This window comes from Amblyomma mixtum, chromosome 3 (genome assembly GCF_055824585.1).
Source record: "Amblyomma mixtum isolate Tamu chromosome 3, ASM5582458v1, whole genome shotgun sequence".
NCBI lineage: Eukaryota > Metazoa > Arthropoda > Arachnida > Ixodida > Ixodidae > Amblyomma > Amblyomma mixtum.
The window spans coordinates 158,797,913-158,812,780 of record NC_143014.1 but is presented as its reverse complement, the minus strand read 5'-3'; the positions used below and the strand labels follow the sequence as shown (position 1 = coordinate 158,812,780).

At 42.2% G+C, this 14,868-nt stretch overlaps 1 protein-coding gene across 2 annotated transcripts in view; it reads left to right on the top strand.

Annotated features, from left to right (window-relative positions):
- LOC149352497 (integrator complex subunit 8-like) overlaps positions 1 to 14,868 on the top strand; it is a 77,534-nt gene that overhangs the window by 25,341 nt on the left and 37,325 nt on the right. For both annotated transcript variants that reach the window (XM_089581693.1, XM_089581692.1), the window contains exons 9-13: positions 4,541 to 4,638; positions 5,042 to 5,171; positions 9,109 to 9,173; positions 12,123 to 12,262; positions 14,243 to 14,376. In XM_089581693.1, coding sequence (XP_089437819.1) covers positions 4,541 to 4,638; positions 5,042 to 5,171; positions 9,109 to 9,173; positions 12,123 to 12,262; positions 14,243 to 14,376 — 567 coding nt within the window. The remainder of the gene's footprint in view (positions 1 to 4,540; positions 4,639 to 5,041; positions 5,172 to 9,108; positions 9,174 to 12,122; positions 12,263 to 14,242; positions 14,377 to 14,868) is intronic.

Below are 14,868 nucleotides of genomic sequence, written 5' to 3'. Positions count from 1 at the left end.
AAGCTCGTTAATTTGAGCTTCAGGGAACCGGAACAATGTTCACCGTTCACCGACGACTCATGCACCGCCATCACTGCACCACCAGGAGCTTCGCGCACCTCCATGTCACGGGAATCAAGCCGGCTTTCCGGAAGTGATTCTTACGGGGAATTCAAGAAGCATGCAGAACTAAGGGTGCGGTGACAGCTGATAAGAGAAAAACTGCGTTGGCTGCACGCGCACTGCACCAACTGATTGGGGGTACGCATGGTGCGTGTAGCCAATGTGGCAATGCAGCAGCTCGCCTGACGCGATGACGCCTGCCCCTGGGACACGGGAAATTTGTGAAGCGGGGACCGTGGGGAAGTTAGCGAAAAACAGCGGAAAATGAGACAATGTATGCGCTGCCGGTGCCAGCCATAGCTCGGAGTGTAAAAACGAAGAAAAACGCGTCTGCACATTTTTTTCTGCAAGCGGCGCACCCCTCAGAAACGTTTATTATAGACTGCTCCGCCAAGGCTCCCTACCATGCTGCCTACTTTCTTCTCCGCATGGGCCTTTTGCTCAGAAGAACGCATTCACGGGTTCTTTTGCTTTCGTGGCGTCACTGCGTCGGCTTAGTCCATTGGTTGGCCCCACACACGCACGCTTTTATGTTGTAAGCATGGTTTTGCTGGTGTGGTTGTAGCATTTCCTTGTTTTTTTTCTATAATGGTTGACACTCAATTACCAGGTTTAATTGTTATAACCAATAATGTGCCTTGACAGCATTGGTGTAAGCAGTTTATTTTACCATAGAACACATGGTAAAGCTGATGGTGCCATGACTGACCATTGTTATATCCGATATATTGTTATAACCAGTAGTATTGTTATAAATGGGCTTGACTTATTTATTTATTTATTTATTTATTTATTTATTTATTTATTTATTTATTTATTTATTTCATATACCCTCAGGGCCATTGGCATTATAGAGGGGAGTGGTTACAGGTGAAAAAAAAAACATAACAATACAATAAACGATATGGGGCTATTATCAAAAAAGTTACAGATGTGTCTAATCATACAATGTTAGCTAAGGCGTTCTTGAAAAGCTGGTAATCTTTGATGGTTGCTGTTGGTGTGGGAAGGTGATTCCACTCTGCTGCTGTTCGAGGTAAAAATGACTGAAAGAAAGCATTAGTTCTGCAAAATGGGACACCGACTTTGTAGGCATGATCTAATCTTGATGATAGGTGATGCGGGGAAGAGAGTAATTCACTGCGCAGGTGTGGATGATGAAAGATCTTATGGAATAGGCAGATACGAAACATTTTGCAACGTGAAGCTAAGGATGGCAGATTAAGGCTTGATTTCATTGAAGATATGCTAGCGGTCCTGTTATAGTGGGAGAGAATGAAGCGGGCTGCGTTATGTTGGACCATTTCGAGTGAATGAATAAGGTTTTCATGATGAGGGTCCCAGATGGATGCGGCATATTCTAGTTTTGGACGTATTAATGTCTTGTACAATAGCAGTTTGAGGGATGAAGGAGCTCTGGCGAAGTTGCGGCGGATGTAACCCAGCATACGATTGGCGTTGTTAACGATGTATGTGATATGTAGAGACCAAGTGAGAGTGGAAGTGATGTGCACACCAAGGTACTTGTATGAGTGTACTGATTCTAAGGGAATATGATTCAGAAAATAAGTGGGGATACTTCTGTCAGTCCTGGATATGCGAAGAGATTTACACTTATTGATGTTAAGTTCCATTAGCCATGTTTTACACCACGAAGAAACAGCGTTTAAGTCTGATTGAAGGGTAGTTATGTCGTCGCTGCATGTTATTTCCCGGAAGATTACACAGTCGTCAGCAAATAAATGGATATGTGAGGAAACAGAAGGAGGCAAGTCGTTAATGTAAATTATAAAAAGAAGAGGACCAAGGACAGAGCCTTGCGGGACGCCGGAGTGAACGGGATTTGACTGAGAGTTCTGATTATTGGCTGATACGTACTGCGAACGGTTAGTGAAAAAATATTCAATCCAAGTAAGAAGTTTGAGGTCCATGTTCATTAGCTGTAATTTGTAAAGTAACAGTTTATGACACACTTTGTCGAAAGCCTTAGAATAGTCAAGAAAAATACAATCTGCCAATGAACGATTATCAAGAATAATGTTTAGCTTGTGTGTGAAAGAGGCGAGTTGAGTTTCGCAGGAATACGTTTTACGAAAGCCGTGCTGTGAGTTCGAGAAAAATGAGTTAGATTCAAGAAAGTTTGCAATATATGAATGTAGGATATGTTCTAATATTTTGCACGGGATACTGGTTAGAGATATAGGTCGGTAATTGAGAGGACAATGCTTGTCGCCTGATTTATAGAGTGGAATCACCTTACCGACTTTCCAGTCAAGGGGCAGGCATCCCGTCTCAAGTGATTGCTGAAAAATTTTTGCTAATACAATGGATGAATAAGCAACAGTGCTGTGCAAAAATTTCACGGTAATTAGGTCACGACCGGGAGCAGAGGAGAGACGCAAAGATTTAATCACAGTTTCGACGCCACACGGTTCAATTGTAAGCGGGAACATATCATGGTAGTCGTAACAAGGTGCAGTGAGTAGCGGGACATTGCGGGTTACAGAAAAGTTTTGGGCGAATGTGTCATTAAGAACGGACACGATCTGATTATGAGGTATAACAATTCCAGAGTTGTCAACGAGGGTTATAGTGTCATCATCTTTTTGGTTTATAACGCGCCAGAATTTCTTAGTATCGTTTGTTAACATTGACGGCAGCGTGTGGCATAGGTAGTTATTCTTAGCGATCTTTAGTGCTGATAGGTATTCGCTGGAAACTAATTTATAGGCACTCCAACGAGCTTCGCTCGAAGAAAGCTTGGCTGACCTGTACAATCGCTTCTTTTTGTTTGATAGTCGTCTTATGTGAGCATTATACCAAGGAGCGTCCGGTTTGTTAATTATTGTGCGTATAGGAATGTACTTGTCTGTCAGGTGTGCAACTTTTTCTACGAGCAGCATTCTCGGAGCAGCATTCTCCGTGGGTCGTCATACGGTGACCAGATCACACATTCGCATGTGCAAGCGTGAGCTCGAACTTGTGTAGGTGCTGGACATCTCCCACAATCCGAGCTTGAATTATGTTGCGGTGCAAGGAAGTCTGAACAGCATCTCTTCCAAAGCAGTGAAGCATGGCAGAAACACACGGCAACACTGAACCCATCAGCAAAGGAAAGTAGCAGTGCTTCTTAAGGATCAAGCATTGGAGGACCAAGCACATGCAACAATACGCTTTGTTGCTCGAGGTGTGGCCATGTTCGACTGCAAGCAACCTGTGCTGCGTCATGAAATGGTGGTAGCATGGTCATGCTCCTGTTGCAGTGTCATAATTAACTCTTAACGAAGCAAAGTGGTCGCTCTAACCCAGGTACGATCCCTGTGACAAGTGGCCTGTTTATTCATCCTGGCTTTCCCTAGCAGAGTTTCTTCAATTGGAGTGCATTCGAGTGTGCTAACTTCGCAACGCAGAAGCGCAATCACGTGCCAATTTTTAAATGTCACGGGCTTTATTTAATAAGTTTAAAAAAACTGGCTAAAGTGATATTGAATAAAACAACTGAAATGGGCATTTCTCAACATTCACTGCAACTTATTCGATCCTTGTTAATTTGGAAATCATTCGAACACATGCATGAAAATGATGAAAAAAGAAGCCTTCATTGAGATCACTGCACATGGACAGCCAAGTCATGGCCTGCACATCTGGATGTCGTCAGGCTTGGTGTCACGATATGAGCCACCATGGCATAAAATACGAATTTGTTCATTTCAAGGGGCTCTGAAACGGGCTCTCAATAAAGCTGTGGTATTCCTGGGATGTTAAAGCATGCCGCTCCGTGAATATCCTCCAGCAAGAATTTTTTTAATGCGCTTTGTAGAGGCTGAGTTATCGCAGTCAAAATTTGAATTCAAGTGTCTGGGGGCCTTTCCGTCTTCTTTCGTCACTTTTTGCACACTGAAAGGTCGGCGCTCCTCTGCCAGCCCCTCCACCGAAGCGCACGGGGATTTTCGGGAAGCTTTCTGACCCACTGGAACAATGAGGCTGAGGCTGACTGCCTGACATCTGGAAGAATCTAACCAATAGCCATCTCTTGGAGGAGGGTGTGCAAGCATGAAAAAATTGCTGCAAATGTGTCACCAACTTTTGCGTGCGGTTGTAGGTTCTCGACTGTGTGCAGAAGTTTATTATTTGGCTCAGGTTTTGATGGTAACACAATGTAGTGATTGAGTGAGTAGATGTGCTCTCCTCAGACGGTGTTTCAGAGCCGCTTTAATTATTACAAGTTCCTGAGCTAAAAGAAAGCAGTTTTCTGTAGCAAAGAAGCAGAGGTGTAATTAAGGGCGGCCCATTTTTAAATGGCATCAAACAAACAGATTGCTTAGAATTTCAGACAATAGCTATTTAAGTGTATATGCTGTGATCAACCTATAGTATTTGAAAGCTGTGTGGCTCCATACTGTGCAGTAATGGAACCGGCCTTGACTCTCTTTTGCAGTCAACAGTGCCCGTACTGCTGGAGGACAATGTCAAGCGGGAGATCCCTCTGTGGGAGAGGGAGATGGCTGAACTCTATGTTCAGCAAAACGTTGCAGGGTAACAATTCCTCCTCTCTTCTTCCTGTCACCGCATGGGGAGCAGATGCAGTTAGTTTTGATTTTCTATTGAGTGAAATGTGTGTAGGGTATATTCGTATGTGTTCATCCTTAGTACTGGTCATTTATCTCATGGGGAGCAATTTCAGTTTCTCTATATTGTTATTGTGTTATCTGATTTGGCAGTAAGAAATGCTTATTTGAGAACTAACCAGTATTTATCCTTACAATTCGCTTGCAACAGCACTTGTGATACTCTGTACTTGAGGCTGTTTTCACATCCCCTGCAAGTACAGTTCCATGCTTAATGAATGTATTCAACCGTTTTTAACACCTGCCTTTTTTTATGATTATTCGCACATGGTTATGTTTGCATCCCCCTCCTTTTTTCTTTTTGGCTACAGCACTGAGGTGGCTGCACAGGTGTTTCTGTGCAATGCTGTGCGCCGCATAATCAGTGGTGAGCTGTTCATATCTGGAGCACAGGTGAACTTTGCCACTCTTGACAAAGGCTGCATCATGTTCCTTAATGAGGTAAGAAAAATGCTAAGGCACCTGATTCACAGGTTGTCATGTGTTGCACAAAAGAAAGCAGTTTGAACTGGATTCATTGCTTGTTAGCACCAGGTGCAGTGTGGATATTTTTACCTTTTCTGATTGCTTAGTACTAGAGAAATTACTACTGTATGTTTTGAAGGCAGGTTGAAGGCGAGCTGTTGTTTGAAACACTATTTCTGCCGTAGATAAGGAAACATGAATGGCAAGCAATTAATCCCTCATGCAGCTTAGCAGTGGTTTATTTATTTCTTGAAATTCAAACAGGTAACAGTAGGAGATTATTCTTTAGCGGAATTGCCTGTTGTTGTGAATACTGCTATGACTGCAAGGAAGATTTATGGCAACTTGCACACACTGGTGCTACCTTTGCTTGCACTGCTAACTTTTGTAGCTGTCTACTTCCATTGTGAAAAATCCAGGCGCTAACAAAAAACGACACATTTCCATGGATTTTTTAATGAAATACTGACATTAGCTAACATGCCAAACTCTGTGCAATAGGCATTTTGAAATTTTAAAGAGTCTGATGGCTAATTTTATTTGTACAAGCAACTGGCATAATTTGACCATATTTGTAGCTTGTGTAAGGACGTTTGTGTCATTGGTTTGAAACTGGCTTGATGCAGGCAGATGGGCCTCAGATAAGGCCGTGGTTGAAGCTCGGAGGGGATTGCTGATAACAAGAGCTAAACCTTTTCATGCTTAGAAATGTGATAAGGAGCTCACAGAGCTGCACTAAACATTAAGATATAGGCTCCAGTATGAAATGGGAGTAATGCAGCAGCAGAATGTGCCTTGAAGTTTGTTTTTTTTCCTCATTTCCTCAAGACTATGCTGAGCTCTGCAACTCTATTGCCTACTGGGCATTTTCTATTTATATTGCAGCATGTTGCTAGGGCACTTTGGCAGTGGAAATTGCAGTGGAATTGGCAATGCTAACACCTGTCAGCTGCCACTCTAGTGATTGGCAGTTGAGCTTTCCAACTGCTGCTGAACTAAACTGTTAGCACAGCACTTTTTGCTAAGCCAAGTTGAACTTCTTCATCATGTAATTGTACCATGTGAGATGCATTAATAAGTAAGGATACTATTCTTGTTATTCTGTTGATTTTGATCATATCATATTTTATTTTACTAAATTGCAATTTCTGTGCAAGCTCTGCACTTCATGTTTGCCACAACTGAACAATGTGCAGAGCCAGGACAGTTCAGTAAGGCATATTTTTTCTTTTGCACTTGCATGTAATTTTTTTGATGCCGTTTAGCATATTTGTGTTTAATACGTCTAGCAGATATCATGGAGTCACCGCTTAGAAGCAACCGCTGCACGACGGCAGAATCACAGTTAAGAGCAGCACTTCGGAGGCCCCACATATAGGTCTCACACCCCGCAGATATATTGGCACCGCATGCAGTTCAGCTCCCCCAATTTCTGATCGCCATTTTTGCAGAAAGTCTATACAGCTTCAGTGAGTGTGACAAAGCTTCAGTGTACTCCTTTTTTTTTTTTTTTTCATGTAATGGCCTTGTGTGTTCATAAAGCACATGATACTGGAAATGCTTATTATGCCATTCAACCTTTTTTGTATGCCTGAAGTATTCAAAATATATGCTTTGAACCAAAAAACCACTATTCGCATGTGCCTAAAGTTCACTTGAGATTAACTGCCCCTCTTCACTAGGGTTCCACTAAAAGTGCCAGGTAAGTGCAGTCTGCTGCCATTTAGGTCAACAACAGTTGAAGCTGGAGATTGGCATTAGTAGTGTGTAACACCATCTTAGATGGCTCAGCTGTGACTGAAGCCAGTTTCCATTGGCTGACCGGCAGATGAAACTGTGTAACAGGGATGTTATCAAACTGATTTTACTTTCAAACAAGTCATTGGTCATTGTTTTGTTGCAATCTAGTCTCGGTGCTTAAGACAAATTCCACTGGTCAATCTAGAGCAACATTCCTTGCTCCACAGTGGCAAAAGCATGTTCCACTGGTTGATCTGTATCGAGTGTGTGGCTTCCACTTGTCATTTTGGAGCAGCCTGCTTCGCGGCAGAACGCACGTTCTTGATCCTCCAAGCAGAGGCAGTTTTAGCCGGAAATCCAGGGGTGCGGCGCCACCACTTCTGGAATGGCAGGGCTGTGTTTGCCCGTTCTCAGCACAGCTTGAGACATCATCAGTTAACCCTGGGCGTTTGTTTATATTTTTACGGCATCATAGTGCGTTGTCAGGTTGAGCAATTGCACTTCTCACCCTGATTAATTCAAAAAGTAGTTGGTGGAGCTCAAAGATCAGCAACGATGGCGAAATGTATGCCTAGAGAGATGCTTATTAAAGGACTGTTGACACCTAATTTTATTGCGTGTTTTCTTTTTTCAAATGACGCATTAGAATACATGGATCAGTGCATGGTATTTGCCTATGACCGATAAATAATCTATAATCGAATTTTTTCTCTTATGGTGTTTCAGCTTCGGTTTCATCAACCGGACAATGGCTGTGACGTGCAGTTGAACTTTAGGTCACGCGTGGCACAGAAAAACTGCAATATAAACGCTGATATGTTTAGTTTTATTTCACAACAGCACTTAAACCAGCCTGCTTCACGAGCTAGAATTACAACAAACAACATATCAGCAGTTATATTGCCATTTTTTTGGTGCCTCATGTGACTTAAAGTTCAGCTACACCTCACAGCTATCTTTGGTTTGGTGAAACCAAAGCTGAAACAGCGTAAAGAAGAAATTCAATCGTAAATTACTTAGCAGTCGTTGATGAATCCCACGGGGTGCCCCATTTATACCAGTGCCTACCGCATAGTTTGAAAGAAGAAAATACGCAAGCAAAAATTTGTTGTCCATAGTCCTCTAAAATAATGTTTCCTGAATTGCCTCGCAAGCAGCCAAAAATTTTCAGCCACATCAATATCGCAGCACATAACTATTCAACCAAATGTTGTACACACAGACACAGAGAATACTTTCATTCCCAGTGTTTAGCCCGGGTTGTCGTTGACCATTCAACATGGAAAAATGCGCCGCACCTCACAAGCTCAGTGCAAGATACTGTGTAATCATTACCGGTCATCGTCAGGCGAGGATGTGCAGATGGGTGCCAGGCCCAGCTCTTGGGAAAAGGTTGCGAATGAGAACTTCCATCTGGCTCCCTGCTGGAGCATGCTTGTGTTTCAATGAACGGTCAGGATTGGGTTGCCGTGTGGCAGATTCAGTCGCTCTGGCATGAATTCAGCTCTCTGCTCCAAAACTGATTAGTGGAATTCATCATTACTGTGTTCATTGTAGGTTCTTTTTTTTTTACTCTTGTTGACTAACTGCTTACTGGCTGTAGCCTTTGTCGGGCCCTTATTGGTTTGTCAAGAGCACCATAGTTGCGCATGGCAAGCCCAGGTCATTATCAGTTGAGTGCACTTTACAGTGTTTTGATGCCACAGCCTCTTCATTTTTATGGCATTTAGAGTTAAGGATAGGCTAAAATTTCACACAAGCCAATAGATTAGGCCCTGAAGCAATATTCAGAAAATGGCCTTATCGGGTTATACGTATTGACATCCTTTCACAACTTGTGAATGGTTGTTTGCAGCTGCTGAAAAACACTTTTTCATCTTAGAAAACTCCAGATATGGGTCATTCTTTCTTTTCTTAAGCTGCATCGATTAAAGGTACCCTGGGCAGTTCCTTAGCATTACACTATTTAATACATTTGGAACTTTTCATGAAATAAATTCAGGCTTCTGATACAAAAAATTCAGACTTGAAATCGTAGGAACTTGCCAGTATATTTTCATAATTTTTTGACTGGAACGCTGTTCATCGTAAGAGGTCATTTTTGCCTTCAGTGTTATTATTTATTGGAAATAACTTTGCTGCCTACTTTTGTTCATTTGTGTTCTGTTACCAGGCACTAAATGCTGTTATACCAACTCTGGACGAAAAAGAAATGGGCTTCATGAGGAATTTCGTTGGGTATGTTGCCATTGTTATTTGTCCATCTTAATTTCCCCCCATTTTTTCTTTCACTAGATTCGTGCTAACATCCCAACTTTGAATCTGAATAGAATGATAATCGGTCGAATAATGCAGTAGTGCTAGTACTTTCATATATTTGATATTTTAATTCTCAACTAATGTGAGCCCCAAACTGTTGGCCATGCATGTGTTGCCGTCGAGATTGTTGCTTCCCATTTCAAATCTTTTGAGACCGTATCGCTGTGCCAATGTTAATCTGCTCTGTACTGCATAATTTATTATTACCTTATTTACTCGTGTAATATGAGTGTTTCCATTGTTTCTTGTTTTTTTTTAATCAACTTCATAAATGGGGTGCGCAAATTGCATGGAGATTTCACGAACACGTCTTTAAAGTGCTATAGTGCTGCTTGTATGTTGACTCTCCAACATGCCTCCCCTCGTTGGTCAAAAAAATCGATACAGTCACAAAGCCACCAGTCAGGGGCAAATGGAGATAAAAGGTGATAACACAGTGCTCTCGCATGTGGCCTGGCTGACTAGCTGTGTAATGAACAGCAAACTCTTGAGGTTACCAGCAGTTTGCTCTCGCAACTGTTCATCCGGGAAAGCGACTGCCGGCGCGAACGAGCTGGGTAAACAGCATGCAATTCCAATTTTTAGTGGAGGGGTGACACGGCGGTGTCTTCTCGCCACTCACACCTTTTGCAGCTGCATGTGATACGGCCGTGCCGATCTTCCCAAGCCTGCCTTGCACGCACCAGCTTGCGTGCTGGTGGTCTGGCACAGCAGGGAGCGTAAAAAGTGCGAGGAAAGGTTTTTTTTTTTATATATATATATAAATGAGGGTCGTAATTTAGGGATGTGCCAACTATGCGAGTAAATATGGTAAGTTTTTTCTTACATTTTATGTCTGAAAGGTTGCTGCACGTGCATCAGTGGCACAGGTTCCTTCGTGCAGTCTGTTGAGTGTGCCTGCCTGATGCATTGTGTGTCTTGCATTTGGTATGGCAGTTGACATGGCAATCAATTTTGCATTCGACGCTAGTCAACGTGCTTGCCGCTACGGCTACCTCAGGTCTGGGCAAAGAATGTACCTTGAAAAAAATAAAAAGTGGTAGGCATTATTGCTGTAATGTGTTACATTTTAAATTGGTTGTTAAAAGCACGTACCAGCAATAAGCCCAGAAGGCGAAGCAACCTGGATTTGGAGTGCATTGAAAAGGCCCTGTATGCGTCATTTATTTTATAGTGCTTTTGTTCTCGACACACTTGCATTGTGTGTTTTCCTTTCTCTCTTTTTTTTCCACACCCACGCATGATGCAGGCCGCGCTCAAAAATGCCACTTTAAGCAAGAATGTATCACTGAGCAAATTTTGATGCAAGATTTGTGCGCGAAATAGTGTCGTGCAGGATGTCAGTGTATCGTTTTGCAAAATAGCTACTTAAGTGTCAGTAGTGTTATGCAGTGTTGGGACACCTTGCAGCTGCATGCCATATGATATTTGTCTGTTTAAACTCTGTTGCTTGTTTGCCATGGAAATGACGAAGTGGCTTGTGTTGTGTCAGGGCAGTTTGCAATTACAGCTCACACTTTTGTGAGTTAAGACATGTTTCTGCTGTTACTTTACTGCACAGAACATTGAAAGTGAACTGCTACAATGTACTTAGTATGCCTTGGTGACTAAGTGTAATGTCAGGCACACTGTCCCCAGACTGTGGCCTTAGAGCTGGGCCATTTTTTATGTCCCCCATGATTCTGGCTGTGAATCGTTGACGGAAGTGATTGATTTAATGGATGTACTACTAACAAGGAAATGGGTGAGCACCTTTGGTAGAGTAAGCTGCTTTTTTTTTGGTTTACATGTTTCTTCATTCAGATGTTCATGTGCAATTTTTATAATCCAAATTTGATTCAGATTCGACTTTTTTTGCCACTATTAAACAGTATTCATTCAAAGTTATTTTTGAGTACAAATTTCACTATTCGCATGCCCCTAAGTTTACTCCTCCCTGCATTTTATATGGTTCTCTAATCGGTCTTTTCATCCAGTGGAGTGGTTCTGTTAACTCTTTCCTTGCCTTGGGGAAGATGACCGTTTTTCTGAAGGTTCCAGTGCATTTTTCTTTCTATAAAAACTGTTGCATTCAAAATTTAATGCAATACCCAGAAACAAAGCTAAATAAAGGTGCTTTCTAGGCATATAAGTTTAAACAACAAATTACTTGTTGCAACAAAAAATTTATTTGCTAAAAACGACATTTTAGGAAAAAATTCTAAAAAATTTGTGAGGACATGCTTGTATTTAAAAAGAAAACATTTTAAAATTTTCTGTAATGTGCAAAATGTTTGTTATTCTATCGGCCACTGTCTGCAAAAAAATCAGTTCTATCTTGAATAGTATTCTTGCTACAAAACTGGGAACACTATATAGTTGTGCATCGGAGTGTGGCCGCCTGTGTTTCAGGCTGGCTTCCATAATCACTTATGTCAAAACTGAGTCATCTTCAGCATTTTGCAGCATCTTCAGACTCGTTGCTGCACGAGTCTCGGATTAAATCACTCGCAGACGAAACGGAGTCCTGAGACTTGTAATGTTTTAGAGCGCATCGCGCGCATGTGGAGGCTGCCAAGCAACTTTGACGGTACCGCATCAGAGTATTGTACACTGTAAGGAGAGGACTGTGATGAGGAGGTCAGCGATGACGAGGACGAGTGAGCGGGAGCAGGATCATGGAAATAAATTCCATTTGCATGCTGTCCATGCTATCATTCTCAGTTATTTTTTCGCTCAGCTTACCTTCGAGGAAAGTTTTTTTTATTTCGCCTTCAACTTTCAGGCGTCAGCTTAGAATCGAGGCCAGCCTAGATTCGAGTAAATACTACAATTTCGTACCCCACATACGAGCCGCATGCTGCCTTGCATTTGCACCTCACTTTCCAGGTACGTGTGCAATGCCTCAGCAGATGTTGCCAAGGTGCTGTCCTGCTCAGGTGTGCTGCGCAAGTGCTTTCCCTCTGAGCAAGTGACGCCACCAGCTGAAGTTCCACCCAAGATTCCTTTGGAAAGAGTCTCTTTTGCTGGTCAGTCTGTGCACAGTCTGTGGCTTTTTACACAGTGCAGTACCTGTCTACTGGCTAGGAACAGGTCCACTAGTAACCAGCTTTTGTGTTGCATTTTCGCACCCATTCTCTATCTGCGCTTGTCATCACCCAGAGTGACTTTTTCTCCAAACCTCAATTTAGAGCGACTGGTAAAAGCAGTCTGCCTCAGGCCAATGTTTCTGCCTTTCCCTTCATTAAAGGGCAACTGAAGAGGTTTGAGAATTCAGTGATCTTAAAGGAGCTGAATGTGTGGAACTTGCATGTAAAGAATGCAAAGTCCTTTTGTGCTAGCGTTTTAAAATGTGATGTAATCTCCGAATGAAGCCACATAGCCATTCAGGCTTCTCCGTAGTGTACAGCACTAGGCAGGGGCTGCAAGGATGGCGTCATGTACTGTGCGATGTCAGTGCACGTTAAGGAACCCTAGGCGGTCGAAATTTCCAGATCCCTTCACTACAGCATCTGTCACAGCCTGAGTCGCTTTGGGATGTTAAACCCCATCAACCAACCAACGTTTACAGGGAAGAAACAGTTGCTTGAAGGAAGAAAATCAAAGCCTCCAAAGGTAAAGCTCACGAGGCATGGTGGTGTGGTGTCGGACGACACGCGGCAGCGTGTGGGTGAAGGCAGTTGGAATTAAATGGGAGGGGCACACGTGTTCCGGGGGAAAGTGGAGGGGGGGGGGGGGGGGACTTTTTTTATTTTTTGTCGTAGAATGATGAAATTTGGCAGCCTTTTTTAGAAGTTCACCAAATTATTAGCTACAAGTTTTCAATGGTATATCTTCAGTGGTTTTTACGTTATAATTTTTTATGTGCTTCATTGCTATACCAAACTTGTAGAAAGCCTGGCATTAGAACAAAACATAGCCTGCGGTCGCTGTTAAATTTTAACCAAAGGAATGGTTCATGCAGTGACATTCTCCATATATTTTTATCGGCCTGATTTTTTTCTACGCCGAACATTATATCCATGCTTGCATAATGCACTAATTATTGTCACATCAGAATAGTTGCAGAGGGAAAAAAACGGAAAAGTCATTCAAAAATGTAGGAATGCCACTGCATAATTTATTTACCAAGGAGCACACTGCAATATACCACATGAAAATCCGTGATGCCATTGTCATGTTATGCTTTCTGCAATCAGGAAGTCTGGCCGTAAAAACATTTTTGAGAAAACTAGCGCTATAGCTGCATCAGCAGCCACTTTTTTGGTACTTGCAGTCACAAAAACATTTTTTAAAGTCATTTCTTAGCTGCTCTCAGAGGAAAATTTTTTGGGGTATGATTAAAAAAATCTTTAAGTGCCAAATTTGATGCTTTCTAGATTATTTTTTTTTCAAGCTAAAAAATTTTAGCTGCAGTGACATCATGAGGAGTTTTTCCGTACTGCTTTGACGCAGTGAAGAGAAGCCTGAACATTGTCACTGTTTTAATCGGCAATGCTAGCACAAAGCACCTTGGCATGCTTCACTTAGAAGCTTCATACATTTGAATCCTTGAATCACCTTGAGTGCTCAAAAAACCATTTCAGCTTTCCTGTAAGTCTCTCGCTGTTTGTCTGCAGAGGTCGCACTGCAATTTTTCTTCTACAGCAGCTTGCTGAGCCATTGTTCTTAGCAGTAGTCCGCATGAATAGTACTGTTTATTCTTGAAGCCTGGCAAATTATTAAAGTGGAAAGGGGAAAGTGTATTGCTGAATTTGTTATGTGCACACCTTCTTGAATGCTATGACCTATTCCAGAAATAGTCACCTTGTTTTTGCTTCTTTTCCTGTTTCAGTTTATTTACTTGTCAGTGTTAGTACTTGTGCAGCGTGCGAGCCTCTGTAAATGCAAGCAGCACGAATACTTTGTTGTTGTTTTTTTCACATTTATCATATTATTTTTCTTGTGAAACCGATGCTTACCATGGAACTGCAAGTAAAATTAAGTTTTGTGTTTTTTTGCATGGCTAGAAAATGCGGCCACAAACATAGGAAGAATGGAGCGAGCACTTGTGGCTTCTCATGATCCAGAGGAGATTGTCTCTCTCATCAAATTACTCCAGGGCGTTTCACCTCCTGTCCGATTAACATCGCTGAGCTCACATGTAAGTTTTTTTTTTGTTCTGATTTCCGGTCCAGTGCTTGTTCTGGATACAGCAAAGCCTCATTAATTCAACCTGTATTAATGCAGAAGTTCAGATAATTTGAACTGAGCGTAGTCCCAGCCGATGGGCATGTAAGTCTGTGGCATAGAATGCTCACTAATTCAGATGCTGCAAGCAATTGTCCAAATATGCGTCCTTTATACTGATTTGCATGATGCATTGTTACCCACACTACTCAGACATGCATGCAATGGTTGGTATGGCGGTGGTCAGTGGACTCGACAGTAGGCCGAAAAATAGTCTGGCCACATGGTTTCACTTTCTGAGCTTCACCGCCTGCCTGCGGCAGTGATGACTATTGACCAAACATCAACGAACTAGCCAGCCTAGCTGTGCACCATTTCGGATGCTGATTGGTATGTAACTTATTCTTTTTACAAGCGTCTACAACACATCGAGTTTCAGTCCACGTGGTTCTTCAGTTCTTCTAGT